Consider the following 16,190-nt stretch of genomic DNA (forward strand, 5'->3'; position numbering starts at 1 on the left):
TCACAGCCCAGGGCTGACCCACTTCACAAAGCGCTTGGATGCAGCTCTCATCTTGAACAGTTGAAGTCAGGGCAATCTCACATAGAAGTAGGAGTCGCATGTCCATTCTAACCAGGTAGGCTTTCTAGAAACAAAAAGACATTTAATTAGTGAGTTTGCTTATCCATAAAGTTTCTCTCAGTAATATACTTTTTAGACATCCCTATTTAAAATAACACCCCATTCTGTTTATCTCAGAGAGCAACACCACAATTGCCTACCACCATAATAAGGAATTAGTGAGTAAAATTACCCTGTAACTCATCAAAACTGTGCTGCAGTTTAGTCACTAGTGTTTGAGTTACATACGATGCTGCTTCCTTAAATTTCTCCCTTGAATTACCCACAAGTTTCACTTTAGTGACAGCACCAATAGATCCTTAACTAATTGCAAGTTAAACCAATTAATAATTACATACTCACATAGAGATAGAAATGCTTGTGTGTAGTATATTCATGTATGGCAGAACCACAGTGCAGTTCTCTTACTTTTGTTAAAGCGCACAATGCAGAGCATGATGCATTTGTATAGTTAAATTTGTATAAAGTTAAGTCTCAGCATGTGACAAAGGTTCACAGGCACTAACTTCAATGTTGGACTTAAAGGGTCACGCATTGAAGCACTAGCTCAGTTTACCTAGTGAGAAAGCAGAGATTGTTTTCAGTGAGTTCCTTTTTAAAACAAACAAAAAAATAAGAAAACAAGGTGTTTTTTTTTTCTTTATTTATTTAAAAACAAGGCAGTCACTGAGCCATACTGAGCTCAAGAAACAATTCTATCTGGAAATACAGCTACAACAACACAAACACTGGCAACACAGTCAGCCATTATACTCTGCACAAAGCAAGTCTGATGCACAGTATCTATGCCATAGGTAACTTGTAAAAATATTTGTTATTGATTTAAGTCTCACTTTGTCTTTTACAGAGCATGGAATGCCGAAGAGCCAATCACTTCAGGGATCATCCCTCTTCCTCTTCACATTTCCCAAGATGAAAACCTTCAGCGGCAAACGAGCGAGGCCAACGCACAGAAAGAGACCGCACATCCACATCTTTGTGAGGTATGCAAGGAATTACTGTTTTAAGTTAGAGACAGACAGGTATCCACTCCACCACAAACCCTCAAGTGAGCTAAGCCTAGCCCTTCCCCTACAGGGCAGATAGTCTCAGGCATCTCAGATCCCACAGGCAACGCAGAACAGTAGCGCTCACATCAGAAATAATCCCAAAGAGCCTTCAGGAGCCAATAATTCTGCAAAAAGGAATTATCACTCACTTATCAAACCACAGAAATCAGCTTAGTTACCAGTATTTTAGAGGTAGGCATTGAAATAATAATAGAATTTTATCCTGAAGGCATCCTTTACAGTTTTGCTCTAGTAAGAAGATGAAGCAGGAGACAAGCTATTGAGGGAGAGCTAGCTTTTCACTATTTAAATCCAGATCTTTTTAAGTCCCCCATCTAGCAATTCGGCACATTGTACAGGGGGCACACTCTTACATACCAAGTAAAACTCTGCCCAAAGAGATAGTTTAAATTTTTAATATATAAATCATTTGGCCTCAGAGAGCTCTCAACAGCTTTCACCAGCATTTCTATTTATTTCCCCATTTGGTTATATTTTTTCTTGCCCAGAGGAAATGACAATAAAGCCCTAGAGAACATAATAGCAGCTTCCCTCCTTCATAATCACTCAGCCTACTTAGAGTGTTGATACTGAAAACCACCCATAGCACACACAGGACCAACATATGTGGCAAGCAGCTCAGTCTAGCTCACCTCCAGCCACTTCCCCAAACCTTAGTAACCAGGAAATTCCCTGTACCCCATAAGGTATAAGGCCAGAGTCATTCCAAAGACATCTTACCTGATGCTTGTAATAAAGTCATCTTCTTCAGCAGGATACAGAACCCAGCTTCTCTCTCCAGCTCATTCCTGCAGGACCAAGACCACCACCACCAAGGAGTCATCACCACCCAGGAGCCACTCCAAGTCCCACAGAAGACCCCTTCACCATGGATGGGCTTACCCCATCACAGCCCCACTCAAGAGGAGCCCCAAGGGGGACAGGGGGACTTAGCCTCCCACCACACTCAGGGGGGCGGAGGGAGTCTCAAAGGGGGCAGGGGAGGGCCGAGGGAGGGGCTAAGGGGACAGGGAAGGGCAAGGGAGGGCTAAGGGGACAGGGAAGGGCAAGGGAGGGCTAAGGGGACAGGGAAGGGCAAGGGAGGGCTAAGGGGACAGGGGAGGGGCCCCAGGGGGGCAGGGGAGGGCTGGGGGAGGGGCCCCAAGGGGGCAAGGGGAGGGGCCCCGGGGGGAGGGCCGAGGGAGGGGCCCCGAGGGGGCAGGGGAGGGGCCCCCAAGCGGGGCCCCCCCAAAAAAATGCCACTGACATGCCCACCCTCCCGCCAAAAAAAAAAATATATCTCTTTAGAGATAGTGCAAAATCCGGCCTCCAGCACCATTACAAGGGGGAGAACACAACTCAGGCTGAGTCTAGACTCAGCCTGAGTTGTGTTCTCCCCCAGCAAAAAAAAAACCAAGAAAAACTTAGAAAATAAAAATAAATTTAAAACTTAAACAACTCTAAAAAACTAACTACAAAAAAAGTCACAAAAAAAACCAAGAAAAACTACAGAAACCCAAGAAAATCCAAGTCACTAAAAAAAACCCAAAAAACCAACAACTTACTAAGAAAAACCACAAAAAGAAAAACCAACTACAAAACACCAAGAACCAAAAACCAACTACAAAACACCAAGAACCAAAAACCAACTACAAAACACCAAGAACCAAAAACCAACTACAAAACACCAAGAACCAAAAACCAACTACAAAACACCAAGAACCAAAAACCAACTACAAAACACCAAGAACCAAAAACCAACTACAAAACACCAAGAACCAAAAACCAACTACAAAACACCAAGAACCAAAAACCAACTACAAAACACCAAGAACCAAAAACCAACTACAAAACACCAAGAACCAAAAACCAACTACAAAACACCAAGAACCAAAAACCAACTACAAAACACCAAGAACCAAAAACCAACTACAAAACACCAAGAACCAAAAACCAACTACAAAACACCAAGAACCAAAAACCAACTACAAAACACCAAGAACCAAAAACCAACTACAAAACACCAAGAACCAAAAACCAACTACAAAACACCAAGAACCAAAAACCAACTACAAAACACCAAGAACTTAAATTTAAAAAAGCAAAACTACAAAACAAACTTACTAAAAAAACCTACTACAGAAAACCAATTGCTAAGAAAAACCAACACATTACTAAAAAACCAACTACTAAAAAACTACAAAAACCAACAACTTACTAAAAAACCAACTACAGAAACCAACTACACAACTTAAAATAAAACCAACTTAAAGCCAAGCCATCACGCTCCAAAAAAAAACCAAACAAAACCAAACCACATAATCCCCTGACAGCCAAAGGCAACACACCCCTAACGACTCAAAGACACCCACCTGACTCCACGCAGACGCATCCAGACCGTGCCGACTCTGCTCCTCAAACTGCTGCTGAGGGGATGCTGCCACAGCCGGGCCGCGGGGCTCGCTCGTCCTCGCTGCCGAATGCTCCGCTGCAGCGCTCAACCTGTCATAAAAGCAGCAAAACGTGACATCCGGAACGTGCTGTCCCGACACCGTGCCGCCAAAGGAAGGGGACGCCTACCGGCTGCTGTCACGCCGCCTGTCCTTCTCGCCCTCCCTGAAGGCTGCTCTCACTCGCGCTGTCCTTCCGTCCTCGCCCGCCTTGCCTGGAACAAAGACCGAAAACGACGGGACGCGAAGCTCTTCGATACTCGCTTCTGCCGGCTTCCTCGGCACGCCTAGGCTTAGCTCATTACGATCCAGGGAAAAAGACGCTAAGGGGTTACCCTTATTGCTCTCTTCTGCTATCTCTGAGGTGCTTACCGTGAGGGCAGGGCTACTGACTAGTCTCTTCTCACTGGTGACGAGATGACAGAAAAAGACCTCCGCTTGCCACGAGGTACCTTTAGGCTGGAAGACAACAAACGCTACTTTACACAAAGGACAGTTCAACGCTGGAATAGGCTCCCAAGGGAGGTGGTTGACTCCACGCCCTGGGATCTGTTTGGAAGCCCTTTGGATGTGGTGCTCCAATAGAAGATACTTACTGCCTTGCGTCTTCCCGGTCAAATCCCAGACTTCACCGTATCGCCCGCGAGCCCTCCCTACACCGGGAATACGAGCTCCGGCAGCGCCTCGACTGGGGTGAGGCGCCCCGGGGCTCCCCTACTTCTTCCTTCATCCTTAGGCAGAGCTCAAGGAGTTCCGGAAAAGAACACGGCGGTCCGGTCGTGCGAGCCGTGCCGCCGCGTCTCCCTGATGGGAAAGAGATCGCGCTCCTCAAGTTACAAATAAAGGGCAGGGGATGAAACTAAAAAGGCCGAAAGGCGGCCTGACAAGAGACCCTAGAACAAAGAGCTTACCGAGCGGCTTCTGAACGCTCGCCGCTTCGCGCTGACGAGATGCTCGGCCTGAAAGAGAAGAAAACTTGTTTCAGCAGCGCTTTGCGTTGCTGCACCCTCGCCTTCCCAGCCGCCCCGAGGCTGGAAGAATACGGCCCTGTATCGCTCGCTCCTACCGATGATATCGAGAGAACCCGAAGCCCTCGATAAAAAGCCCGGAGGGGGCTGAAAGCGCCCCGGGACCCAGCTACGACACGGAGAACGGAGCGGCGGCGGCCCGCTCCGAAAACGCGGCGGCAGTCGGGCGACGACGTTACCCCGGCTCCGAGAAGCCGGGGGAGCTCCGCGCCGACCCCGGACGGAGCGCGGCGAGAGCCCGGCGGCCTCCCGCTGCGGGCGGACGGCCCCGAACGGCTCCCCGGAGCTCGCCGCGTCCGCGGTCCCGTTCCTACCTGAACGGCTCACCGGATCGGGTTCATCTTCACCGGGAAACGTCCCACCGCAACCTGAAACAAAACGGCACAACACAAAGAGAACGTTACAAGAAAAATCCCAATCCCAAGGACCCGTTTCAAAAGCAGCCCATCGCGGTGCTCCGCAGCCCCAGCAGAGCCCAAACCTGACGAAGGAGCGGAGCCCACGCCGACGTCCGCACTCTATGAGATCCCGGAGCCGTCTGATGGCTCCCTGTGGCCTCGGGAGGAGCTTAAGAGCCGCTCGGGCCGGAACCCGCCCCCGGCCGCCAACGAGGCGCAGCTGAGCCCGGGCGGCCGCGGCCCCGCGGCACCTGGGAGTCGTTCCCTCGTTAGCGCCGGCCGGGGGAATTGACAGCTCGACATGTGGACAACAGATCTGATCTAAGGATCCGAATTGCACTTTAAAAAGAAAAAAAGAAAAAAGAAAAAAAAAAGAAAAAAAAAAGAAAAAGAAAATAAACAAAGATTTCAAAGATTTGTTGAAACAGTAAATACTTGGTATCTGACACAGAAAATGTGGCTGAAGGCAGAAATGGAAACATGGGAGCGGGGATGTGACAGATTCCCCGGTGGGTCGGTGATGTGCTGGAGAAAATTCCTGTCAGGTAAAATTTGAAGTGCAGCTTTGTGAGCTGTTCCGTACGGTGTCACTTGGGATTACGCTCGTGTGTCGCAAACGTCAGCTGCAATGCTTGTGGTGACGTGTCAGATACCTCCAGTAAACGTCACAGATACTCTGTAAAGACTTGCGTCATCAAATTCACTTTTCGTGGCAATTTCCACCTTAATTTAAACTCCTGAACGTTGGACGCCGCTCGCTGTCATTGCTTACAGTGGTAGAACTGTGAATGTTTTTATTGCACGCAGCTAACGACTATCGGTGTGAGCTGTTGCTACTTTAGGAACGGTGGCGTATTTTAATCCATGCGACGGGTTCGCTCCCCAGGCCTTAAGCCGGAACCGAACGCGCTAAAGGGAAAGCGAAGCTACTGCCCGACTACCTGTCGCTTAGATCGAACCTGCCGTCTGCTCGGCTACGTTTCAGAGTGGGACTTGTGCTTCCTAATGCCAGGACCCTAATATCTATTCTAATGAAGAAACTAGAAACTAAGCGTGGTATTTCACTCCAGCTGCATGAAATCCAACCATCTGCAGCGTCGTCACTTTGACAGCGAGCTGAACGTTTCTCGCTCGCATAATACATTTTTTTAAAATGCCTCTTTGTACAAAGCAGTGCCGTCAGAGCGCTCTAACAGCTCTAAACGAACGGCCTGACCGAACGGGCGTGCTCGGCGGAGGTGGACGAAATGGGCGCAGGCTTGAGCGATCCGCGCTTTGTGAGCTCGGCTGAGACGGAACGGCGCGGGGCCGGTTCCGAGAACCTGTCGCAAGTTGTTTCCGACGAGCTGTTGCGATTTCTCGCTTCGAGCGACGGGGTGCGAAAGGAACTCCGGAGCGCACGGGCCCCGCTCGTGGGGCGGGGCGTGGAAGCCTCCGGGAACGCCGCCGGGCTCGGCCCGTCGCCCCGCAAGCGGCCGCCGCCCGACGCTCTCCGTCCAGCACGGGCCCGCCTCCCCCCACGGCTGCCGCTGGCTCTCCTGGCTGAGCTCGGCCCGCGTCAGCCGCGACTGATGAGTTTGGCTCCGTTTGGACCGTCCGTTTTGCCCCGAAAGTGGAGCGCCGTGCCGATTGCCATCTCTCTTCTCTCTCCGGAAAAGTTTCTCTCTCACTACCTCGTCTTTTTAATTCGTTTCTCCCTGCTGCTTAAAGAATGTTTAGATCAAATGTTACGCGGTAGCCAAATGAACGCTACGGTGAGGCACGTGAGATACTGAAATGACTGCTCCCTCGTGTAACAATTATGTTGATAGAGCGGTCTTCCAGAGCTGCTGTGTAGTTTAATTCTTACTCGGAGCTAAGGAAAGACTATTTACGGCATATTATAGTAAAATATCAATTAAATCTGCGTGAAGCTTATGCGATACGGTAACGTTTTGAATTCTCAAAATCTCTACTTATGAAACAGTTAAGGTGAAAACAGCTACAGCCTGAAGTGGGTGGGATGGACGATACTTTTCGTGCGTAACAAGTGAATATCCCAGCGGTACGGAGACGGCGTCTTTGTTCCACGGCCGCCACGCAGGGCGTGCGTGCATTTCCCACCGAAACTGACGATGGCGCCGCCTTCCCTGGCGGAGCGCTGCCCCCCCGCACCGCCGAACTTCGGCAATTCCGTCCCGCTTCCGCCCCTGCCCCCGTATCCCCGGACCCTCCCCCGCTGCATTTATCCTCGAATAAACACGAGCCGACTCCTCGGAGACGCGTGCGATCTCCGCGCTCCGAAGGAGGGTCTCCCGCGGGACTCGAGATTCATCCCTGTCTACCGAGACGATATCCTGGAAAACTCATCTGCGGCAGGACAGCTCCTTGAGCGCTATGGAAAATTTACCCGTCCCGAGCCCCTCTTTAAATAGTGACCTGACTTCTGTTCTGTACAGGGAGACAAAGCCCAGCCTAATGAAAACAGTTGTCAGCCGCTTTCATTTCTGCCATTCGCGAGCCAGACGATCGGTTGCCCGCGGGGACCCGTCGCTTCTTGGCAGACGCGCCTGTCCGGCGCGATGCGGCTGCGTCGCCTTTTACCCGCTCGGGGCGGGCTACGGTGAAGATGCTCGAAGCTTGAGAAGGATTCTGTGATGCAGAGAACTGGCAGTTGAGATCACAAGCGAATGCAGAGATGATAACAAGTAGATGATCTTGGGAAAGATGCTTCCGTCAGGCCTCTGCTGACAGATGCAATACCTATTGCTAACAAAAGAGCTTCTGGCATTTCTGGATGTGGCTTATTGAAAACTTTACTCAAGCAATAAGCGGTGGACGAAAAGGCGAGCGGCATGAGAGACTAAGCGTCGAGCAGAGCAAGTTCACCTTCCGTGTATGCTGCGTGGCTCTCATCGCTTGGAGATGGCTGCGGCAGAATTGTGAACTGCTCAGATGAGAGGGACTGGGATGGGAAAAAACCTCTACAGGCACAGGTAAATTAAACTGGAATCTCCAGCCTGGAAAAGGAGTTCATTAAAGGCTGGTAACAATGATGACAAATAAAATCATAAATAGGATCATGTTTCAATTTTAAGGAACCAATAGATTCTTGCTGCAGTGTCGGATGCTTTCTCTTTACCCAATAAAAGAGCCGGTCACGGCAGCGCTCCGCAGAGATGCACGTGGAGAAGTTGAGGACGATGAGCTGCGGCAAATTTCCCTCATTTAGGACAGAAAAGCAAAAGCCTGTTAGTGTTGCGAGTGGTCCGGCGACTACCTACCGGTGCGTTCTCTGCTTTTCCGCCTGAGCCACAGATGAACGTGTCTAATTACACTCATTTCAAAAAGGTCAGGCTGTAGTAACGGCAGTTGGGTCTTCTCCCTTTAACACGCTCGTATGATGCTACAGCCTCTCCTGGCCACCTCTCTAGGCATGTTAACGTCACTATCTTCTAAAGATGTGCAAGTTCAGGTCACTCGTGTAGACTGATGAAGATTTGCCTTTCCACAGTATTTAATATAATATATAATGAGAATACAAGTACCCTGCCCTTCTGACTCCAGTCCCGAGGACAAGAGAGCGGAGGCGATGCCAAACAAAAGGGGAAGAGGTGACCCATAGCAGTAGGTCACAAAAGAACTGTGTTCACTTTAAAAGAAAATCTTCTGAGAATTTCGCTCTCTATTAATGATAGATTCATATGAACAGCACTGAGTTTCCTGAATGGTCCCAGATTATTGGGAAAGAACTGTCCAAGATTAAAATTACCTTGGAGATGACACCACCTGGAAATAAAACCCACGTATTTCCAGACATGGTGCATACTTCACCTTAATTTCAGTGAAGCACATAACCTATTCTATAAGAAGACCCGGGGAACACTTGTGGGCAACCTCAGCTCGTTAGAGTAGCCGAGTGTTTCAGAGCTGTGCTTGGAGTTCCCCAGCTGCGGTGCTCTTAATTCATGTGGCGATGGCACTTTCTCTGAGCTACAGTCAACCCCCTTGGGTTTGCTCCGGCATACCGTAGTGGTCTCCTTTGCTAGGCTGTAAGACCGCTGCTGCCTAGGAAGGATTTGCTCGAGCTTCAGATCGCCTCAGAGCAGCCTACGTCTGAGGCGGGGAATCAAAACCACAACCTCTCGAGAGCAAGGCAATGATCTTGCCCTGGATAAATTATAGCTCTAATCTGTCCTTGGGATATTTCAGCCTGCCGCTATCTGCCCTTCCTTCCCTTAGTCTGCCTGTGGCAAAGGGGTTTGAACTCCGTGATCCTCGAAGCCCCTTCTAACCCAGGGACTTCTAACCTAATTCTATGATTTAATGACTGATTCTGTGACCTAGGAAGGCAATAACAGAGCTTTAAGATTAACAAAACAAGAAACAAACCTAATGGAAACACATTGCCATCAACTGCAATGGAAAACTAGGCAGAAAGTATAGGAGGAGAGGAATACGGGTCTCAGGTTTGAAGACGTGCCTGTGTTTCAGACGATCTGCCACCCAGATGAACGCCACTGGAGTTTTTGGCAGCTGCTCCTTTTTGCATAAACTCTAGAGGACTAAAAGTTCCTGGAGAACAAAGAAATTCTTGGAGGACAGCTCGTCCTCTTCTAGTACCAACGTTTTTTGTGCAGTCAGTAACCTTTTATATCTCATTTGGGATATTGGGACCTTCTCTGCAGCCCCTTAAGGGGTTAATAAATTTTTGTGAGGTGTTTCTTCAGTTAGTCTCTGGGGCTTTCCAAATAAGTCTGAGACTGTATCCTGCAGATGCAACGCTTCTTGATTAAAAGGTTAAATACTCTGTGGGTCAGGAAGGGAAACTCTCTGCTTTCAAGGGGGCTGTGGGAAAGACCAAAATCGCTGCTCAGTGCCACTAATATTCTCTTTGAAGCTTTGCAGAAGTAATGCTTCTTGCCTTCCTCTCCCTTTAAGGGACTGCTTGTGGATTTCTCAGCTAGAAAAGGTTTTAACTGTTCCAGATTTGATTTGGTTATCCGGTTCGACACAGGTGTAAAATGAACTGCACAGATCTGAGGTGACAGAGTGCAGAAAGTAGGTTTGACACGTACAGTTTGACCTGGAACTGCAAAGAACTCGTAAGTCAGAATTCTCTGATGGTGCCTGCTCTTGGAAAATTACTTATAGGTAGCACAGCAAAAACAAAGGAGCTGATGTATTCCTAACCGCTGTAAAGAACACCGTGCGATGCATATGTATAAATTCCTACCAGAAGAATTTATTATAATGCATACTAAAAGCATACAAGTCCAGTGGGGAAATCTGCATCTGCTATTTTCGGAAATAAAACTCTTCTGATAAAATACAAACTCCCCGTTGTAGGCAGCAGGCTTTTTACTGCCTCTGAAGTCATTTTACATTCTTAGCCTTTCGCTGCCCTCCAGTGGCAAAGCCAAAATCTGCAGGGATACTGTTTACACTGGATCTTCTAACTCCTGTAACTAGAAGGAGTTTACCCATTACTAGGATGGACACAAAGGAAACCCTGCAGTGGCATCAAAATGGTACAGTTCACCTTATCCATAGCAAACGAGACATGTCTGTTCATGCCACTAATCTACCTGTATCCTGGAGCTATTGACTCCAGCCAAATGGAACTGCAAAAATGAAGATCTAAAAGACAGCCAGACAACACCAGATTTAAAGCAAAAAAAAAAACAAACAAAAAACCCAAAAAAACCAACCAACAAACAAAAACCAAACCAAACCAAAACAAAAAAGCAACTCAAGAAAGAGTACTGTCAGCATAGAAACACCTTCCTTCTCTTTTAAAACTCCAACTCATCTAGATAGTATATCAATAAGCACAAAATCCACGTTAGCTTTTTTTTTTTTTTTTAATGTGCTTTTAATCATTCAGAGAAAATAAAACGATTATTAAATGATCCAGAGGTCTATGCAACTTGGAAGAAAGTTCATTGTACTTTTGTACACAAATAAATAGAGCATGGTTAAAAACAATCAGAGAACATACAGGATACAGTAGTGGGGAAAAGCTAAGTTCAAGAGCTGTCAAGGAAGATCGGAGTGGTGTGTAGATCCTTTACTTGAGTGCTGTTAGCTTTTCTGTGCTTCATTTTGATGTTAAGCCGATGGCTCTTCTCCTGTGATTTTGAGTGCTCTCCTCATTTTCTTCCGTGCTCTGAGACTCGCTAGATTCTGGGAGTTTGCACTGAGTGTCCTGACATCCGCAGCTTTCCACATACACATACTTATGTGTAATTGATTTCCCAGAGGGACATTTCAGTTCCACTTCCTTCATGCTAGTTTCTACTTCCTTGCAGCAGGAACAACTGTGCTCCATAGAACTGGCCTCAACGGAGTAGCTGTTAAGATGGAGAAAGGCAACATCATTTGGTGCTAGGAGCCAGAATACAAATGAGAGAGGGAAGACAGATACAGAATTTCTGCAAAAAATGTGGTTCTGTATGCAAAAGAGCCATATCTGGGGCAAATGAATAGTCCCAAACGTATCTGACAGGGCAGTGGTGAAAACACGACGCATTTAAAATTTGTTGCATCAGGATGACATTTTCTTGTAAAAAATATTAAGTCTAGGTGCTACTAAATAAACGCAGTGAGTTCTAGGAGTCCATTTTCCTTATATTCCTCTCAACATCCCAGCACAGATAGGCGATAAACATTCTGGGTCAAACGACTAAGGGCAGATGCAGCCCTGAGCTGAGAAAGAAAACTGCAGAGCCTCGTGGCTACAATGCCACCTATAATAGCATCAGACCTATCGGCTACAAGAGCTACAATTGTATCAGATGAATCCAATGGTGTATTCCGAAACAAGCAGCGTTAACAGAAAGAAGAATCGGCAGCTCCTTCTGTTGCTGTCTCACGATAGAGACTTTTTTTCGGCATTGTGTTCATCGCCTACCCAAATACCAATGCTAACATACAGATTCTGTCAGTATCAGCCCATAAACTGCATCGAGAGTCATCTTTTTCTGATGCTTGCATGCAGAGGCATCTCTGGCAGGACTCTAAGACTATGAGTCATTTGAAAATGCTAATAAACCCTTCCTGTTAACTGGGGTTCATTCTCAGTGTAAAGGCCGGTTTTCTTTCGTGTAAGGAGCCCAGCGGTATATGCGGTAACAGGCAGCAGGTGACAATTTGGAAAATTAAAATTATATTATTCTAATATGCTTTAATAGCTCGATATCACATGTCACGCTAGCCACTTTCTTGTAGATTTTCAGGGGGTAACACAATGAAATCACTCTACCTACACTACTCCTAAGGCATTCATTTTCTCACTTCTTTACCGTATAAAAATTGTGCGTGTTTGAAACTTTCAGAAAAAGATGCGTGTCTATTTCATTTTATATGTCAATGTATAAGTTTATATGCTAACTGTTGAGAGGCAGCGCGTCAGATTATGAACATCAAGACAGGTTGCTCTCTGGTATCATTCATGTTACAGGAAATAATTCATTTTCTCTTGCAGTGACTTCTATCTGAGACAGTCTGACCCAAATGAAAGACGAGTCATCTCTTAACACAGATAGAACTTGCCATAGCTGTCTTAATTCCAGTGCTATCCGGTACCCTTTTCTGCTTTGTGTTACACTGAATCAATTGCTAAGTCAGAGATTTAATGATTTTGTGCCCACGAGTTTGGGAGCTGGTAGTTTTGTCTTCCATTACTCTGTACTCCATCAATTTTTTGTTCCTTTCACATAAACAAGGTCAGTGGCAGAATTCAAATCTCAGTGTCCGGTTTACTTACAGAGAGAAAGTTCCACATGTTCCTTCACATTCGGTCAGGACGACTCTCTCCAGAGAACGGCAGTTCTTATAGACAATAAAGTCTTTTCTCTCACGGACAGAGCACGGTGCGGGGCTATCCAGAGGTACACCTGAGAGGAAAGATCAGAAAATACTTTAGGTGAAATAGCTCCATTTTGTCCCTGAGGTTCATTACGCTCGGCTTTGCCGGTGCAATGAAAGAATTGTCTCGAGAGCTCTTTCTGCTTCAGTTTAAACCCTCCCAGACAGACTGGGTGCTGAATGCTAACAGTAACAAATATAAGCACAAGTGCATCTATTTAAATACAAACATATCAGCCTATGCTCGATAGAATGGACTGATTTAAGAGACAAATTCATTTTCTGTACTGTTATTTCAGGTACGGCGACATACTTACAGGTTTTGCAACAACCGTTAGGTAAGAATGTAACAGTTCCCTAAAAGAACAAAAAAAGACAGGAAAAGCATTATTTTCTTTTCCCATGTTAAAGACATTGTTAGGTCAATAATAGAGGAGAGAAAATTTACAATGACTAGAAATTAATAGTTAAAACCCTAGCGCCTTTCAGAAAAAACAAACATCATAGTCTAAAACAGACTTTAAATCTATCACTTTTTACCGGGGACTGTGGAAATACAGATAAAGTTTTGTAAGAAATCTACAGTAACCGTCAAAGCTCAAAAAAAAAATAAAAATAAAAAAAATCTCATAGACTTCTTTTCTCTGTTTTTATGGTACGTGGCACTACTGCCTACTGACCGGTCAGCATGTATTTCTGTGACGTTCAAAAAAACCTGGTTCTTTTTTAGGCACGACCTCTCACAAAGTAACCGACAAGTACTCTCATTTGAATCCTGACTGGTTTTTTGGCTACTGAGAGAGAGTAGACAGAAGAATCATAAACTCTCCGTCAGATATCTTATTTAATAAGCTCTGTATGCCTGCACATAGGTGAACCAGAAATCTGCACCGGTGGGACAGAGAAACTTTGCAGACAATCATCAGAGTCAATGAAATATTGTTCTATTAGGTGACTGAACTAAACTGAAGCAATTTATGCATTACCTAGTGGGTATGTTTTCCATCTATACTTACGGGTTTGCACATCTCCTCATTGAATGCGGGACATGTAATTTCAGATGTGGAAGAGATAAGCTGGTTCTTGAGACGTGTACAACTATAAATGGTGCAGTTGTCGTAAGGATCGTTTATGAACTCTCCGGGCTGCAAGTGAAATACAAAATGTGATAGGAAAAGGTGAAGGGAACTCAGACAAATGTTCCTCTCCTCTGAAAATGACTTTCCTATTATTTTATAGTCAATTATTTCTATGTTAACAGCAAATTTGAATACAGAATTTTGTGTACGTTGCAGTATGCCATAAGCGGAGAGAATCTTCAGTTTTACGAGGGATTTCCCTTGAAAAAGAAAGCACCCGGAGCACTTAAAGCACAATAACAATACAAACAAAGTCATCGGTGCCCGTGGATTTTGCCTAGGGAAAGCTAAATAGCGGCAATAACATTTTTTCACTACAGGTGTTTCTAACATTCTTCAGTACACACAAATTAAATAACAGAGACATTGTCAAGCTTCTAATCATCAATGCATAAATAACTAAACAAACAACACAAAAAATTTTCCATAATATTACTCTCTTATCGTTCCAGAAAAAGCCTAGAAGAAAACTTGATTACATTAATACTCCCTCAGGCCAAAATACTGAAAATTGTCTTTAATTCAGGTATGCTGCTGACATTTCAGATGCGCAGTTTGCTAGAGAGGTAACACACAGAGCATACTTACATTCAATATGAGAGTGGAACCGTGGGATGTATGTATAATACATTTTGTCTGCACGCATTTTCCACAACATTCACCCTCTACGTGTTGTCGTTCGTATCCCTAGATATTAAAATTAAAACAAAATGACAGCACTGAGAGATGCATTGCAGAAAAATAAGTGAAAACACACTAACCCATGAATTGATTATGCCTCGAAGCCTACGCTAGAATGGAGCTTTTCTGGAATAGACTACGCCAAAAAGAAGGAAAAGAAAAAAACAACAAACAAACAAACAAAAACAGCTACAAATGAAATAAACTAAGGACTAGGGTAAGCATGCCAAAAACAAAAGTATAATTCCATTAAATGCAATACTACACACATTTCTTAGCTAATGCTCCCGAGGTGAACTGTTGGATATACTATGAAACTACACAAAATAGACGGCTCAAGGACAGTCAGTGTCCATGCCGTAGCTGAATTCTCGCTTTCTGCCGCCCATACGTAACATGTAACTCATTGACCGTAGCATCTTTTTCAGACATGGATATTATGTTTGTTTGCTAGTTTTGTTCGTTTAACGTTAGTCACTTACTGGTTCGCAATATGTGTTGCACGGAATATGTTCGCAGGAGATGACATTCAGTTGAGTGCTGCTGTTAACTTTGTTAGTGCAGAAGCAATCGTGACACTTATCGACGAAGACTGAGGAATTAGGCTATACATTTAATGAAACAAAGGTTCACGAATTAATGAGATACGACATGTAACAGACAATTTAAAATTCCCCAAAAACCTCAAACCCAAACAATGGAATAGGAATACACCGTACGCATCACTGGAAATATATATTTGTCTAACTATTAAAAAAGACAAATAACTTTGAATTAAACTTCACAGGTCTTCATTGAAGTCCTATATAACAAAGATAAATTCGGATATTAAAAGCAATGGAATCCTAAAAACATATGAGAGAAAATATTTACTAGGCCTTAAAGAAATCACTAGGGATCTACGTCTGCTCAGAATAATCCTTCTTTATGAATCTTTTCATTTCTATAAGCACCAAAATTGAAATAAAGAGCTGACCGTAAGCATGGACTGACTCACTAAAAAGCATAAACTCTTCACCCTAAAGCCAAATCGCTCTCTGGTACTGACATTTTAAAACAACACTCTACTCACATAAACCTTTTCAGAAATTATTTAAACAGTGTTGAGCTGATAAATCCCTGGAAATAAAAAATTTAAAATTTCTAAAATATTGCTACAACTGGATAAACTTCCTCAAAGCACTTCTGTATAAGTATTCCGAATGGCCTTTTAAGCATTTTTAGAAGACTGGTGAAATAGTAACTTACCAAGAACTCAGCATTGTGATGTACACAAACTTTCTTGGGAACTGTTAACGAGAAAGGAGTTGGGCAGTTACACTGGTGAAAAAAAGTCTTCCCTCTAGTCACACTCATTTCTTCAACAGCAAATCACAATGCTCATGTTCAAACACTGTGGTTATTCCACATTACTGGTAGCAGATGTGGTGTACGTAAAGTGCAAGAACAAATACAGAATGTGCAGCAAGGGAGAAAG

General features: G+C 45.0%; 2 protein-coding genes across 2 annotated transcripts in view; both read right to left on the reverse strand.

Annotated features, from left to right (window-relative positions):
• Positions 1 to 748: 748 nt before the first annotated feature.
• On the reverse strand, positions 749 to 6,189 carry LOC107314525 (uncharacterized). The gene is made up of 7 exons (XM_085547899.1): positions 6,132 to 6,189; positions 4,531 to 5,384; positions 4,216 to 4,423; positions 3,750 to 4,078; positions 3,542 to 3,671; positions 1,911 to 1,978; positions 749 to 1,294 (listed from the first exon to the last, which is right to left on the reverse strand). Exons 1-3 carry the CDS (start codon positions 6,187 to 6,189, stop codon positions 4,352 to 4,354), a joined length of 984 nt encoding a protein of 327 aa, XP_085404025.1. The 3' UTR covers positions 749 to 1,294; positions 1,911 to 1,978; positions 3,542 to 3,671; positions 3,750 to 4,078; positions 4,216 to 4,351.
• A 4,680-nt stretch (positions 6,190 to 10,869) lies between these two features.
• Positions 10,870 to 16,190, reverse strand: part of MUC2 (mucin 2, oligomeric mucus/gel-forming) — a 64,527-nt gene continuing 59,206 nt past the window's right edge. Inside the window, exons 60-66 of the mRNA XM_085550003.1 lie at positions 15,962 to 16,002; positions 15,196 to 15,318; positions 14,621 to 14,719; positions 13,910 to 14,038; positions 13,211 to 13,250; positions 12,793 to 12,922; positions 10,870 to 11,377 (exon numbers count right to left, since the gene is read on the reverse strand). Coding sequence (XP_085406129.1) covers positions 11,125 to 11,377; positions 12,793 to 12,922; positions 13,211 to 13,250; positions 13,910 to 14,038; positions 14,621 to 14,719; positions 15,196 to 15,318; positions 15,962 to 16,002 — 815 coding nt within the window. The 3' untranslated portion in view covers positions 10,870 to 11,124. The remainder of the gene's footprint in view (positions 11,378 to 12,792; positions 12,923 to 13,210; positions 13,251 to 13,909; positions 14,039 to 14,620; positions 14,720 to 15,195; positions 15,319 to 15,961; positions 16,003 to 16,190) is intronic.

This window comes from Coturnix japonica, chromosome 5 (assembly GCF_054131305.1).
Source record: "Coturnix japonica strain WE chromosome 5, WE-NBRP24, whole genome shotgun sequence".
Lineage (NCBI taxonomy): Eukaryota > Metazoa > Chordata > Aves > Galliformes > Phasianidae > Coturnix > Coturnix japonica.

Coding starts and splice junctions, on each gene's coding strand:
- LOC107314525 (XM_085547899.1), bottom strand. CDS start 6,189: ATGTATTATGCGAGCGAGAAACGTTCAGCTCGCTGTCAAAGTGACGAC. Junction 5,385..6,131: donor AAGTGACGACGCTGCAGATG/GTTGGATTTCAT, acceptor TTCTTTTTAAAG/TGCAATTCGGATCCTTAGAT. Junction 4,424..4,530: donor GAGCGTTCAGAAGCCGCTCG/GTAAGCTCTTTG, acceptor CTTTCCCATCAG/GGAGACGCGGCGGCACGGCT.